Source organism: Clupea harengus, chromosome 12 (genome assembly GCF_900700415.2).
Source record: "Clupea harengus chromosome 12, Ch_v2.0.2, whole genome shotgun sequence".
In the NCBI taxonomy this organism is placed as follows: domain Eukaryota; kingdom Metazoa; phylum Chordata; class Actinopteri; order Clupeiformes; family Clupeidae; genus Clupea; species Clupea harengus.
The window spans coordinates 23523234-23539118 of NC_045163.1; the positions used below are offsets into that span (position 1 = coordinate 23523234).

The following is a 15885-nucleotide window of genomic DNA, read 5'->3' on the forward strand; positions in this document are numbered from 1 at the left end:
TATTACAGTAAAACTGTCACCCCACGAGCGGGCAGACCAGATCACTGACGGTGGTTCATGGATACGCGTTCTGTGTTTTGGTACTGGATGAGAGGGTCACCACCACTACGTGGTCTGGCAGAAGGGAGAGAGATAGAAAGTGTGTACAAGAGAGGGTGAGAGAGAAAACCCTTGGAGATCATGATGAGGGTTGAGGGTTGTGTGTATGATTTGCTGAATGAGTGAGTCTGAGTGTGTGTCTGTGTGTGTGTGTGTGTGTGAGGAGGTTCTCCGCAGTAATATTTTCTTTTGCTGGGGCAGCTCAATCAAGTGCTGTGTGTTTGGGCAGCTTGTTAATCAACGCCTGTATGATTACCCCAGAGCCTCCCTGATCAGGGGCTGCTGATCCCAGCCAAGGCTAGCCCTTCACGGCCAGCCTGCTGACTGATGCCTTTGTGCCAGGGTGACCCCCGCCTCCACCTCCATACAGAAATTCAGCCTTGCACGGCTCCCCCTAGAGGCCGCTATGGACAACGCAGTCCTTATTTTAGGACTGTTCCACACAGTGCATGCTGTGTGCAGGTTGGACCACCTTGGCAAGCAAACTGTATGTGCGTGTTTGTGTGTGAGTGAGGTGGTATGTCCGTGTGGTTCAGGTTGTTTTTAAAATAAATATGATATCACTCTGGCCTATATTAATATGTGCGCTGAACACACACTTCTACTAATATTTAAATCTGACCCCATTATGAAGATTAGTTGATATGGTACCATGTTTTTTTTTAAATGTCTGTTATTTATGTATGAAATATCAAAGCCATCAAGTTACTATGGTTTCATGTGAACATTTAAGGACATCGACAGTATGCTACTGCTATTTAAAAAAATATTAAAAAAAAACTCTGAGATATAATTGATTCCTGATGAAAATAGTGAAACCATGATGAATACAGAGTCTCATTTCTCCTGCCATGAAACTTATATTAGACAATTGCATGAGGCATAGTCTGCCCATCCAGGGTTTTGTCTAGAAACTTACTCAACACAGCTGTAGAGTGTCTAATTTTAGAGTGTCTAATTTTCATCAAGGGACTTTTCTCTAACTCGCTCGTTCTCATTTTACCCAAGTTGATTTCAAATTGGAACACAGAGACCTCAGCCATTGCAACCGGTTATTGTTAACTGGAAGGCAAGCAGTAATGGCATGTAAATGAAAACAGTAATCACAGTTTTACTAATAAAATAACACGAAATAACCTTTTTGTTGATAAAATGCCTTGGGTGAGGAGCTGGCAGTTACAAATAACAAGTTCAGTAAAAAATAAAAAATGGAAATAAGAACCTGCTATTTGTCGAACTTAGCTACAGCTGTCCTTCAGTGAGTGTAATTGTGTTCAGAGACTCATCATTTTTTAAGAGAGCACAATGGGAGTAGGGGAAGACTGCTCTCAGCAGGAGGCAGAAAATAAAAATACAACCCCCCTAAGCCCCCCCTCCCAGTTCTCAGACTGTTGCCTGATTCAGTCTGATTACAGACACACCTCTCTCTAAAGCAGGACAGGATGGCTGGAGAGCGAGTGCTGCAGCGATGGCCTGCCCACCGTGAGACTGTTAGACAGACACAAACAGGAGTCTCTTCAGACCGCTGGGATATTTTTGAGGCCGGTGTTGACGTAAGGAAAAATGAGAGCTTCACAGGACAAAAGCTGAGCGGGCACTGGATCCGGGGGCAGAGGGAAGTCGGGAGTGACCTTGACCGCAGCGCACAAACATAGGCATCCTGTGGAAGCCCAGGCCACTCATTGTGTGAGCGGGAGATAGGGAGAGGATGTCAGATGGTTCTTTTTTTCTTTTCAGGCGTCAAGAGTTTTTGTTTGTCACAATTGTTGTTTTTTAAGGCACAGCGGTGTTCATTCTTAGATAGAGAAGTCAAGTCTGTTTTGACTAAAACACGAGAAGGCTTGGATACTTCTGATGAAGGATACTTCTCCTTGCTGAAGCCGCTCATTCAGCTTTTAATTATGACAACAGTAAAAGTATTTTGATAATTTCTGAATCCAGCAAGCCGTTCTCAGTGTCTATCAAAACAGCAAATTAACACAGAACACAGGTGAAATCTGCATAGATAAATCTGCATACATACAAGTTCAACACCTCACAGTTCAGGCAAGGTACTCTGCAGAAGAACTACTCTTTTTAAAGAGCCATGGTGAAAGGATGGTGGAAACAAGGCCATGGCGAGGGGAGATTCATATGCATGACATGGATCAGACCCAGTGTCTTCCTTGCATTCATATATGCAGTACGGTGACTGACAGCTGTCATTGTCTTCACTATGTATGTGTGTATGGACATGTGTCAGAGAGTGTGTGTGTGTGTGTGTGTGTGTGTGTGTGTGTGTGTGTCTGTGTCTGTGTGTGTGTGTGTGTGTGTGTGTGTGTGTGTGTGTGTGTGTGTGTGTCTGTGTCAGAGAGTGTGTGTGTGTGTGTGTGTGTTTGTGTGTGTGTGTGTGTGTGTGTGTGTGTGTGTGTGTGTGTGTGTGTGTGTGTGTGTGTGTGTGTGTGTATTGTGGGGAGTCATCAAGGCCCTGAGGTGTGTGCACTTTCCAATCACCTCCTCTCCTTCCACCCCCTCTCTCCTTCCTCCTCTTCCTCTCTAGCAGAGAGACAAAGGGCTTTATTTTTATGAGCCGTGAGTGAGTGCACGGCGTTAATGAGCAGCCAGAGGTAATTAGTGGGAGTCTGGGGTTAAATCGAGGGAGTCTCGTTAGAGTGCCAAAGAGACAGGCATCCTCGCCCTCCGAGGAGTAGGGGGTGGTGGGGGATCAGGGTGGAGCAGGAGGTATCAACAAGCGGAGCGATGACACCCTCCATTTGCACCTGACGCCAGCTTGTCAACAACTTTCCCTGTTTTTTCCTCTGTTTCTTTCTCTCTCTCTCTCTCTCTTACCCCCTCCTCCCCCCCTCTGCACAGAGGAAGATGGTGTACTGTTTATAATTTAGGACTGGAAACTGTGGTGTTAAATGTCAGGAGACTCGTTGACAGCCCCGTGACAGTCCAATGTGGTGGAGATGTGTTGCCGTTTGAAGGCTTCTGGTTTTTGAGAGGACTGACTGGAACTCGGTGCATACCCTCCACGGCCAGAGGCTTGTCTGTGTGGTGTGTGTGTGTGTGTGTGTGTGTGTGTGTGTGTGTGTGTGTGTGTGTGTGTGTGGTGTGTGTGTGTGTGTGTGTGTGTGTGTGGTATGTGTGTGTGTGTGTGTGTGTGTGTGTGTGTGTGTATGTGTGTGTGTGTGTGGTGTGTGTGTGTGTGTGTGTTTGTGTGTGTGTGTGTGTGTGTCTGTGTGTGTGGGTGGCAGGAGAAGTGATGTCACTGGAGCACGGAGGGGTCTGAGTGTGTCCGCTTCCCCCGAAAAACAGTAGCCGGACATCACTCTGGATTCGCTGTGATAAGGACCCTTATCAATTCAATTCTCTTTTCTCTCTCTCTCTCTCTCTCTTGCTCTCTCTCCCTCCCTTCCTTCAACTGATCTCCTCAACCAGGAAGAGCATTGTGCATTTTCAAGATACAGACACAATGAAGGAGAAAAAAAACTTGTTTTTGTATTCATCATCCCAGAGGTTATCTCTTTTATTTCCAGATGCTATCAAGGTATGGAAGGATGTGTTCACAGGTTGCCTTTCAAACCACTTAATCATCAGAGAAATGCAAAAACGTGAAATGCATGACTGCAAGGCTGTATGTGTCTACCCACTTTTTTTGTACAATGAAAATAAAACACGGAATCTCCAAGGAAGGGAGAGGTTCTGCTGCAGATCTTCCCTGAGTGCAGAGGCAAGGCAACATGGTTTTTGACACCAGGGGCAAAACCGAAACACACTCCCCCCCTTCCAAAAACACATCAGTGCTGAAAAGGATTCTGATAGCCACCCCCCTCTCCACCCCCATCCCCTCGTCTCTCTCTCTCTCTCTCTCTCTCCCAGTTTGCCCCTACACTCTCGACAGGAAATGAAAGCCATTTTAAAATCATTTGGAAACCACAGGGGCTTCAGACCAGGAAATAATCAGTGTGGGAGAGAAGGAGAGGGCCTGGCAGAGGGACAAAGGCCAAGGATGCTCGAGGGTCGGAATGTGAGTTGAGACGAGCCTCTTATTCCCCCGTTTCTTTTTACCCCCCACCACCCCCATACCCCCTATCACCCGCCCTCCCCTCCCCATTTATCTTTCTGTCATTTCTTCCTCCTTTCCATCGCTTGATCTTCTTTCATGGCGGGTGGGAAGGGTCCAGCTCGACGGGGGGGCTCTATTAGGGCTCGGCACTCACAGACGGCCCGCTGCTGACCCCGGCCCAAGGTGCCACCTAGGGGGGCGCTGTGACCTGTGACAGGGGGGACGATAAGATCTGCGGTGACATTTCCTCAACATTCTATCTGAAAGAGCACAGTGCTGCCATTGCCTGTAAAGGCTTTCAAAAGGCCCCATTTACTTCTAACCCTCTTAGTCTGTGAGGCAGCCCTCTCTCTCTCACACACACACACACACACACACACACACACAAACACAGAGATTAGAGATTGGTGTGTGATGGGTCATACCGTGGAGACTGTCTGACCTTGAGTGCCACATAAAGAGAGTTTCATATGAATACGACACTTGAATATTGAGCAAATTCAGTTCGGTTTCAATGAACATATGCAGTATCATTCATGTGATACAAATGGTCTTAACGTATGGAATCAAGATTACAAATGATGCACACTACATTACAAAGTGTGTAGTAGTGTAGCACAGTGTGATCGTGCTACTCAACGTTTCCACTATGGTCACTATGAAACGTTATTACTGGAAATATCGGAAGTGAAATCTGCCATGTCTGATGTATGACTGACACATGGAACCCCGAAGCAGAGATGTTGTCCCCACACGCCTGCATTCTGTCCCTCTGACTGCCCACCACTGCCCCCTGCTGTTCAGTCTCATAGGAGGCATCTTAACCTGACCCCCGTGCTGCGCTGAGCTCCATTACCCCTCTGCCCCCGTGTCATGGCACCATAGCCCCCCTGACCCCTACCGTTTTATGGGCAGACATAATGCATAAGCCCCAGTGTTTTATAGTGAATTTAACCCAGGGACGTACAGGAGCTTCTTCTCTGCGCTGCAGGCATCTCCACGAGTCAAACTCTCTGGTGTAGGGAAATGTGATGATCGAGGGGAGGGTGTCCTGGTTGGCTTGTGCAGATGAGCACCTTATGAGAACAGAATGGGTCATTTCTCCTGTCATTCGCTACCATTCTCATAGTGGGTGGTGTCTGCGGGTGGGGTCTGGGATGGGGGGAGGGGGGGAATGGGTGGGGGGGTTTGGTGGGATGGGCGCAGCGGTAACCCGTCCCCTGAGACAGATGGATCGTTCCACAAGAGCTCTGCCAACGACTGGGGGCACAAGAGTGTAGGGCCCACTGATAACTCTGCTCCAGGGAGAATGAGAGAGAGAGAGAAGGAGAGGATGGAGAAAAAAAACAAAGAATAAAAATACTTATTCTGCTACAAAAGAATAGACTAAAAAGATATGATTTGCCAACGGAGAGGCTGTGAGAGAGAAAATGTTCCATTGAAACTGAAATTAATTTCTGATGATCTGCTCTTCACGTTCTGACAAAGTTGACGACGAAGAGCTACATGATGATCAACAAGCCTAATGAATATTTTAAGTTGTGTTTATCACATATCACTCTGGGGGAAAAAAACACACCGTGGCACTAATTGAGAATAGTGAGTTTCCTAGCCACACCTGAGGCCAAGCCTCAAAGCAAGGGGTGCGGAAGCCTCTGCTCCGCTAAAACACCATGACGAACGCTAAGAAGAATGTCCTGCCTCGGATGTACCATGAAATGAGTGAGAAATTCAGGAAGTTAGAGTGAATAACCATAAGACTAATGCCTATAGCTTGGTAGACCACCTGGGGAGTTGAGGAAATATTTCACGTTGCTGAAAATAATTGTTCCTCTACAAAAACAAACTGGAGTTTGAACCAAGAACATATTGTTGATCTAGTAATTCATTACTTTGGTGTTCCTTTTACATAAGTACATTTTGTTACAAGATGTCTCTGTAGTTAGAATGAATAGACTTAATAGATTAATAGAGGGTAACATGTTATAACATGTTGGTATCGTGTCATTACATGTACATTAGATGCACGCTAAATTCATTGAGTATGTTGTACGAGTGTGGTGCTCTGTGTGAACATAGTCTATATGAGGTAGATAAATTACATTTTCTACATTCAGCAAATCAAACTAAATGTTTCAACACTGTCAACAATATTTAGTCAACATGAGCCTGTTCATCCATTTTACAAATGTGGAAATAATGCACTGTCAAGGCTGCTTTTAGAAAAAGGCTGTGGGATGCATTTAGAATTCATAGTTTTGGCAGCATAAATAGAGGAGATGACACAACAAATGAGATCTCAAATGTTCACTGAAACGCTCATATTTCCAGTAAGGGGATAATGATCTTCAACTTTCTAAAAGGAGGCTAGGCCTTCATAACCTTTCACAGGCGCTTGATAAATCACAACAGTACAGTAATCTGTGATGCATCAGAACCCCCAATGTGGGCCACTGACAGAGGCTCACTTTTGGTGGAGCAGGATGCCGAAACCATGATGGACATGAGGAAATTAACCCAAATCCAGGGGATGAAGTCTAAATTCCACGGCGAAAAAAAGACTATACTACTTAACCCTTAAGGAAGGGACTTTTACCATGTGGAAGGGTCCAGGGAGGTCCACCAAAGGGTCTGTCCAATTCTCCCTGTCTCAGTCATTTCTCCAATGACACTGTTGAATTTTTGATCGACTCAGATTGAACAAATGAAGATTTATCTTTTTTTTAAATCTTCAGCTTTTTCCAGTCTCCAGTGTGTTTATACATGTGTTCTTTTCATAACATGGAAATTCAAATTACCCAGGGGAGACCTGTTTTGGAAAGTAATCATAGCTCTCTTCAGGAATAGAGAGCTGTTTTCTCATCAATGCCAGTCTGTATATGTATGTATGTCTCAGTTTACCCACTGCAAAGTGCGCCAGGCTGTGTGTGGCAGTGTATGAATGTACTGTATCTGCATGTGTGCGTGCGTGTGCGTGTGTGTGTGTGTGTGTGTGTGTGTGTGTGTCGATCCATGCTGATCCATGCCGTCCCTGTGATGTCTCGCCAGCGTGCACATCGCACCCCAGGATTAGACAGCTCCAGTGTGGCAGGGCTTGATTGATGAGCCCATTCCAAATGTTTTTTCGTCCAAATCAGTGGGAGTTTAGTTGCCTTTGCGCATTTTAATACCAAACAAAACATTAGCGTCAGATTCCTAGGGCTGGCTGGTTCTCCCTGGATTTCATTAGTCATCCCTGCGTAGCGCGCTAATGCACCGCATGGCTCCGGGACACGAGGAGAGGGAGCGGAGATGAGAGACAGAGCAGTGGCGAAGGGCAGGGGGCCATTAAGGGAAGATCATCTCACTCAAAGATTCCCTGTTGCTCACAATCCCAGAGAGAGAGACAGAGAGACGGAGAGAGAGAGAGAACGAGGGAGAGAGAGAGAGAGAGCGAGAGAGAGAGAGAGAGAGAGAGATAGTGTGTTATTACAACTCTTGAGAACTAATATGAAGGTATATCAGGTATTATTACCTGTAATATGAATAGTCATTCATATTGTTGTTGTCCCTATATGTTCTATGGGTAACAGAAACATTGACATTTCAAAAGCTACCATTCCCCATCCCCAAGAAGAGAAGGAGGAAGGAAAATCATATTCCGTGCCTAATGGAGCGGCGCTCTTCCTGCGCCACACACTCATCTGTGTGTAACACGACTCATCCTCTTCTCCCTGCCAGGCAGAGATGCAATTACACCCCCTCATCTGCAGGGGGCTCTTCTCTTCCCCCCCTTTGGCCCTGGACTGGGGGTGGGGGGGGGAGTGGGTAGGGGGGGTGGGGGTGGATTGGTGCTCCCGATTCACGGTTAATCAATCATCGCGCCGCTGTAATGACGCCCCGCTGCTCCCCTAATGTCTTCTGGCAGGAGCCTGCGCCGCTGGCATGGAGCTCACGCAGGCACACATATGGCCGCTCCGAATGAGTGACAGGACCCCTTTTGCGCGCGGCACCCTGCTCACTGGATGCCATCAGCCACACGCTCACTCGTACACCCGCCTCCGGCAAAGAGGGTAGAGAGACAGTGGAGGAGAAACAGAGTTGGGCACGAAGGGAAAGAAAGAGAGAGAAAGACAGAGTGTGTGTGTGTGTGTGTGTGTGTGTGTGTGAGAGAGAGAGTAAGAGAGGCAAAACAGAGTGTGGGTGATACAAACTTCAGTCCTGCTTGGCTGATCTCCTCTTGTCAAAGTGAACTGTCAAGAACAATGCAGCAAGTAGGGCAAGACTGACCCGTGTCTGCCCACCCCAAAATGATTTAATGAAATAATCTCCCTCTCCTGAACATGTGGGAGCCTGTCAAGACTCAATACTCCTGAGGAAATAGGAGAAGAAACTGACTCAGAGGGGCATTTCTGAGGGAGGTCAAGAAAGAACATTTTTCACATGTTCCGTGTTTTTTTATGATTACTTTTCTCCATAAGTCTGTCCTTTTCAAGTGTCACTTTTTAAAACAACTGCAGAAACTTACCATGCCCCTCAAATTAATTTTGGCTTTATTTTAACCTAAGACATTAACAAAAATTCCGTAACCCACAAAACATTCGAGAATTCTTGACTTTTACCAAATTAAAATACTGTACGAAGGCACATAATGTAATATCCTCATGACATCTAGGTAACACTAGACTTAAACAGATTTGAGCTATATTTTGGATTGCACTGGGATAAAGGTTAGATCCAGGCTAAAGTTGGATTTCAGTGGAGAATTTCTTTTCAAAATACCAACGTAATACAGGTCAGCTGAGGACTAGTTCAGCCATTCATTTTTTTAATACATGACCATTTTTTTTAAATACATGACCTTAACAATCTTTATATTCTGATAGCCATCAGCTCTGTTTGTCTGCAAAAATAAATAATAAATAAATGTATAAACAAATCAAACATGTCTCTGGGGCTTTCTTGGCCCCCATAATCTGCAACCAAATTTCTTAATACAGGAAATTTCATATCTTAAAGGGTATCTTTGTCTATCACTTATCTCGTGTGTGCACTCTACATGTGGATGGCTAACAGTGGCCAAGTCTAGCACAAATCAGCCAGAACTGCTATCATCTCCAACCGCATCTTCAAATCTTCATGCTGGTTGAGGGTCACACAGACAGTGATCTCAAAATGACCCTTTGAGAGATGTGTGTGACCTTGACAGTGTGAAATCAACATCAGAGCAGTGTATCCGCCAGTAGTGGTCCTCTCCTGTTGGTTGCACCTGACACTGCTATTCTCAAGGAGAAGAGCTTCCCGAGTCTCATGTATTGGCATGCAGAGGCCACCACAAGAGGCCCATCTGTCCAGAGAAAAACCTCTTCATGGATGTTTATGGTTGTTGTTATAACTGCATTACACCCCCACCACCACACACACACACATCTCTCTTCCTCTCTCTCTCTCTCTCTCTCTCTTCCTCTCTCTCTCTCTCTCTCTCTCTCTCTCTCTCTCTGTCTGTACCACTTCTGGCACTTCTGGAGTAATCCATCATCCACTTTGAATGTTCCGTCAGCTTCCCGCAATATGTCACTGGATTTCTTTATCTCATGGGGAGATTGGTGCCTAGAGCTCAGTGTTCCTTGTGTGTCGGGTAAAACTGAATTAGATTTGGTGAATTAAATTAGAATTAAACCATATGGAGAGGTGAATGGTATGGAGATGAGTCATAAAATGTGAAATTATTACTGCATCAAAAACTGCATTTAAACTTCCAGGATCACCACTCAGCTTGAATCATTTCAATCATTAATGCTGATTGATGACAGGCATGGTGGTAGGCCAACGGGTCTTCTTATTAAGAGAGAAAATATTTTAGACTTGCATCAATATGCACATCAGTCTGGTGGATATATTGTGTCTAGTCATTTGACATCTATGAGAGGAATTAGTAGGCCTCAGGCTATCTGAAAATGTTTCACAGTTAGCAGAAGTAGGCTACAACTGGAACTGGTCTCCTCAAAGTTTAAAAAGTTCCATTCTAATTTCTCAGACAATGTCAGTAGACAAGAAAAAATACAAAAGCAGTTGCAAATGGACCAGATACCCGTATGGTAACTTTTTGCCCGTATGGTATACCCGTATGGTAGCGATTGTTCCATTGCTGGTAAGGTTTGACGATGCTATAAATATCGCACCTAGCATGTTAAGTTGCCCTTTAAGTTTCTGTTTCAGCGGTTGATAGTCAAGTAGCCGAGAATAAAAATGTGCTTGTTCAATAGAGGGTATTTCACTGGTGGATTAGGCGGGTTTTTTAGTTCTGCGTCTTTGTAGTAGGACTATGGAAAGTATTTGTAATGCATATTCTCTTTGCTGCCTATATTTGTACCCTGTGCAATTTATTTAGGTTTATAAATAATATTTAAACCGCCTGAAAACAAAGAAAATTGTATAACACTACTGAGAATGCATTTCAATTTCAAGAGGACCTATCTCTTCGCCCGCAATTTATAATTAGGCCCACATACTCGTGGAATTCTACGGCAATTAGAGCTCTCAAACAGACCTACAACGTAGGCCTACAATTGGCTTCAGGAATATGCTTGGGCAGCTTCGTCTTAAAAATAAGCAATGTCTTTCGGCAGTGGCACTAGGTCTATCCGTAACATAACTTACAGAACATCATTGCTACATGAGATGGCATTCCAAGGGATGGGCTAACCGTCTGTGAATAATACACAACACACCCAGTTGATTCAATTAATGTTCCTCTCCCCTTCTGCTCTTCGGTGGCTTAAAAGCAATTCACTACCGCACCTCCCCAATGTTCCATGAAATTGGGCCAGATTGTGGTGTCTCTTTAATTAATGCATTCCTCGTTACACTAGACTAGCTTTTCAACTCATTATTTGCCTTTTTTTGAAGAGCAAGTTTCTAGTTTTAATTAACCTCACTATACATTATGTTCGTCAATACCCTTGACAGGTGTACTTGTAAATGCATCTTAATCAGTGCAGTAGTTCTCCAGCATTCACAGGTTTTCCAATACTGTATTAATAGAGCACACTGATGGTGCACTACACATGCAAATGTGTAATTACGGATTAAATGCTAGTCGTGTGCTAGGTGTACTTATTTTGCTCGTGTTCATTTTAAGGCCTCTGTCCAAATGTAATTAATTTAATTTGCACGGGAGGGGTTTTAAAAATTGGGAAGACTTTAACTTGCCATAACTTTAAGTTGTCTTTAAGGTAAACATTCCAGTAGCCGACATGTCAAGGCATTCACCAAAAACTAAATGGGAACAACACATATTTCAACAGGGCCCCTAAAAACCCAGTGTGTTATGCTGATTACCAACCTAATATTTGAGCTGACAAACACCTTCTAGAGCAGTGTTATCGTATCTTCATCAGATTCGACATGCTGATACCCATTCAGTACCATAACTGGAATAACATATTGTGATGTTCCCTAGGCTACCATGTTCTGATTTAATAGGCGTGGCTAGTAGAGCAACTCTGTGGGAAAACAGCCCTTAATTAGTAACAAAAGCCAAATAGGATTTATTTTAGTGAAAGTATCACAACTGACGATAGTTACCCACAAGGGGGCAGTCAAGGATAAGTACAAACCATAAGCTTTAAGGAAGCATTATGGTGTTTTTGTCTAAAACTAGTAAGCTGCCTAACTCAAAAGCATACAAAGACCTTGCAACCCACCAACAGCCCAGTTGTGACTAATAAAAGCTTGTTGCCACAGACTGGTGTCTTCTGGTGATCTTGCGCTGTGAAGTCTTTCCTTACATTTTCACGGGGTGTTCGGACGCAAACTACAGAACTACAGTTCATAGCCTGGACAAGTGTGAACGACAGGTGTGTTTATCTGACCTTCATGTGACATCCAAATTAATTTGTAAGTCTTTGTAATAAGTCATTCCTCCAAAAATAAATATATATATATATATATATCAAAACAAAAAAAAACACAAACAAGTGGCAAATTGTGGCTTTAACAAACCTGAGTTAGTCTGTACCTGAACAGTGTCGGACTTGAGGTGGCTGCTCTGGGGATAATCATTCACAATGCAGTTGTGTTGTACACATTTAAACAAAAAAAAATATATATATTTAATGGGTAATGAGGGGAAAGAAAGAGTCATCTACTGTGTGCTATCAAAGTTAAAAGTTTATAAAGAAATATGGTTGGTCTTACATTTTGGTAGCAGTGAAACATTAAAAAGGAAACAGAACAGAAGACAAACAGAACATTGAACATTATGCAAGCTCCTCCTCTCCCTCCTCCTCAAACTCTCCCTCCTCCTCTGCGGTGGCGTCCTGGTACTGCTGGTACTCAGACACAAGGTCGTTCATGTTGCTCTCCGCCTCGGTGAACTCCATCTCATCCATGCCTTCTCCAGTGTACCAGTGCAAGAAAGCCTTGCGTCGGAACATGGCTGTGAACTGTTCAGAGATGCGCTTGAAGAGCTCCTGGATGGCGGTGCTGTTGCCGATGAAGGTAGCTGCCATCTTGAGGCCTCTGGGTGGAATGTCGCATACAGCGGTCTTCACGTTATTGGGGATCCATTCGACAAAGTAACTGCTGTTCTTGTTCTGGACGTTGAGCATCTGCTCGTCCACCTCCTTCATGGACATACGGCCACGGAAGATAGCAGCCACTGTGAGGTAGCGGCCGTGGCGTGGGTCGCAGGCAGCCATCATGTTCTTGGCGTCGAACATCTGCTGGGTCAGCTCTGGTACCGTAAGGGCACGGTACTGCTGGCTCCCCCTGCTGGTGAGAGGGGCAAAGCCGGGCATGAAGAAATGCAGACGGGGGAAAGGCACCATGTTGACCGCCAGTTTACGGAGATCAGCATTGAGCTGTCCGGGGAAGCGGAGGCAAGTGGTTACTCCGCTCATGGTGGCAGAGACCAGGTGGTTCAGGTCTCCATACGTAGGAGTGGTGAGCTTCAGGGTGCGAAAGCAAATGTCATAAAGTGCCTCATTGTCAATGCAGTAGGTCTCGTCAGTGTTCTCCACCAGCTGATGCACTGATAATGTGGCGTTGTAGGGCTCCACGACTGTGTCCGACACTTTGGGAGAGGGCACCACACTAAAGGTGTTCATGATGCGATCGGGATACTCCTCGCGGATCTTACTGATAAGCAGAGTACCCATGCCAGAGCCTGTGCCACCACCCAGGGAGTGGGTGAGCTGAAAGCCCTGCAGGCAGTCACAGCTCTCAGCCTCTTTCCTCACAACATCCAGAACAGAGTCAACAAGCTCTGCTCCCTCAGTGTAGTGGCCTTTAGCCCAGTTGTTTCCAGCACCACTTTGACCTGAAAGGAAATTCAGCTGTTGAGACCACTTTCTGAATGATCGTATTAATTGATATGGTCTTAAAAATACTACCAAAAAGACATTTGACTCACCAAAGACAAAGTTGTCTGGTCGGAAAATCTGCCCAAATGGTCCCGACCTGACAGAATCCATTGTCCCAGGTTCAAGGTCAACCAGGACCGCACGGGGGACATATTTACCACCTGGGGAGGACATATTTACCACCTGTTACAAACAGTGTGGGGGGGGGGGGGGGGGGGGGGGGGCAGATGCATAACAAATATATGTATTAAACTCATCCTATTGGATGCAAATTACTTACCAGTGGCTTCATTGTAGTAGACATTGATCCTTTCAAGTTGAAGATCACTGTCACCATGATAGGTTCCAGTGGGGTCAATGCCGTGCTCATCACTGATGACCTCCCAAAACTATGCAATCGGAAAACAAGGAAGTACCATGTTAGCTGGACAACCAAGTGAAAGTTGGCTCACTTGCCAGACCAAGTGAAAGGGGCAAAGTACTGCACGGGCTGGGCAACAGGTGACAAGTCATTTTTAGGCCATTTTAATTCTGCCTTCGTTAGTTTCTCAGATAACGAATGCAGCTGAATCAGTGGAACTAATGAATTAATGTTTTTAAACATTACACTAGCAGCATTAGCAACCACTTGGCAACACGATAGCGTCGTTAACGTTGTCACTAAAGATGTTTTAGTCAACGTCAACAGTATTGTAAAGTTTGCAGTTGTTCCGTGGAAAAGTCCGTAATATCCTTAATTCCTAGCAGGCTAACGTTAACTTAATTTGTTAACTATCACTTAGTCACGTATAACGTTAATGCATAACATAACCCAGCGAATATGAAACTCCTGTCTATGAAACTCCTTTGGCTTAAACCACAGTTACACAATGTGTCATTTTTCCCCGTGGTTATTTTTATATAAATAAAGCACGTATTCAATTCAATGCAATTTTCAATTATTAGTAATATGCTATGCACTAAAAGCAAGCCCGATAACAACAATAGTACCTTTAACAGTACAGTCAAATCAAAGTTAACAGTACAATCTAAAGCTTACCTTCTATAACTTAACTTTGACTGGCGTTTGGCAAGTTAACTATCGGCAATCGGGATAACTATTCAGTTATCAACAGACATTTGGTGGGTCGCATCATCACAACCTGTTGAGTTAACCAAGTCAAACATTCATACAAACCTTGGCTCCAATCTGGTTCCCACACTGGCCAGCTTGCAGATGAACAATTTCCCTCATTTTTACTTAAACTAACTTGAGAAGAAATCACAAAAGTAAAAGTTATGTTACTGCCCTGTACAACAGCTTTTCCACTCCACTAATAACCACTGCGATTACTAACTCAAACAATGAATGACCAACGCTTATAAACTTTAGCTACCAACACTTTAACTCATCAATGGTTGAGAAATGCGTCAATCATTCAGAAAGGCAATGTTATTGGTTGACATACATTGGGAGCTGTGACGCAACGGATTTTGATTGGTGGTCAACGGTTACAGTGAGTTGCCAATGGCAACGAGGCTGAAACATTTAAGTCACACATTACACCTGGCAACCTTTGTGTTCTGGTAACCAGATAAGCTGACTTGAAAGGATATAACAGTCATGACAGGCTTATGCAGGCTTTATGGGCTGCACTTATTAGCCCCTTGCCCAAGGAATCTTAAGGACAAGACATGCATAGACATGTTATGCTATCATGTTCAGAGATGCCCTGATGCCAGCTCTAAGCAGTGCACTGAAGTGCAAGGGAGTTCTTTGGACCTCTTATTTTATATTAGTGAGTCAGTGGCAAACATTCAGTTTCTTTTTCTATCTTTTATTTGGCCAAAAGTGTTTTAAAAAGTTGTTTGAATGCGCTTTTAAGTGCCGGAAACAAACTAACACAACAGTCTATCAGGTACACCCTATCAAATATATTTCAGGTTCAAAAGTTGAGCCTTGCTACTCATAGGTTCACAATGTGCAGGTTTTAACATGCCATGCCCCTGCAAATGAGTGTGAAATGGACATTTCCTGATATACATACCTTGAAGGAAGTAGCTGAAGAGAGCATTTTTTGTACAATAGAACCTGACTTGTGTTTGGGTGAGACAAGGTAAGTAGGTTACTAAGAATGGAATCGACATCAGTGTATAAAAAAACGGATATGAAAAACCCGTCATTCTAAGTCACATAAATGCACATATCTCTCGAGGCAAAGGGTGTTCCTGGGGCTCATGCAGGCAAGATCATTGCCAACGCTTGCATACAGCTTTCCAAATGTCTCTGTTCCCTTAAACACTGCGTACCTGCCTGGGTGATTGCTGGTGCTGATGCATCAGGTTTCCCCAAGGCAGCAGTGCAACGTGCGGCAGGGAATGTATTATGCATGCCTGATGAAGAGAGCTGGC

At 44.5% G+C, this 15885-nt stretch overlaps 1 protein-coding gene across 1 annotated transcript; it reads right to left on the bottom strand.

Moving 5' to 3' along the window:
- Positions 1-12283: 12283 nt before the first annotated feature.
- On the bottom strand, positions 12284-14823 carry zgc:55461 (beta-tubulin family protein). The gene is made up of 4 exons (XM_012839882.3): positions 14672-14823; positions 13775-13883; positions 13545-13655; positions 12284-13451 (listed from the first exon to the last, which is right to left on the bottom strand). Exons 1-4 carry the CDS (start codon positions 14726-14728, stop codon positions 12391-12393), a joined length of 1338 nt encoding a protein of 445 aa, XP_012695336.1. The 5' UTR covers positions 14729-14823; the 3' UTR covers positions 12284-12390.
- Positions 14824-15885: the final 1062 nt, after the last annotated feature.

Coding starts and splice junctions, on each gene's coding strand:
- zgc:55461 (XM_012839882.3), bottom strand. CDS start 14,728: ATGAGGGAAATTGTTCATCTGCAAGCTGGCCAGTGTGGGAACCAGATT. Junction 13,884..14,671: donor GGAACCAGATTGGAGCCAAG/GTTTGTATGAAT, acceptor CCGATTGCATAG/TTTTGGGAGGTCATCAGTGA. Junction 13,656..13,774: donor CTACTACAATGAAGCCACTG/GTAAGTAATTTG, acceptor TGTCCTCCCCAG/GTGGTAAATATGTCCCCCGT.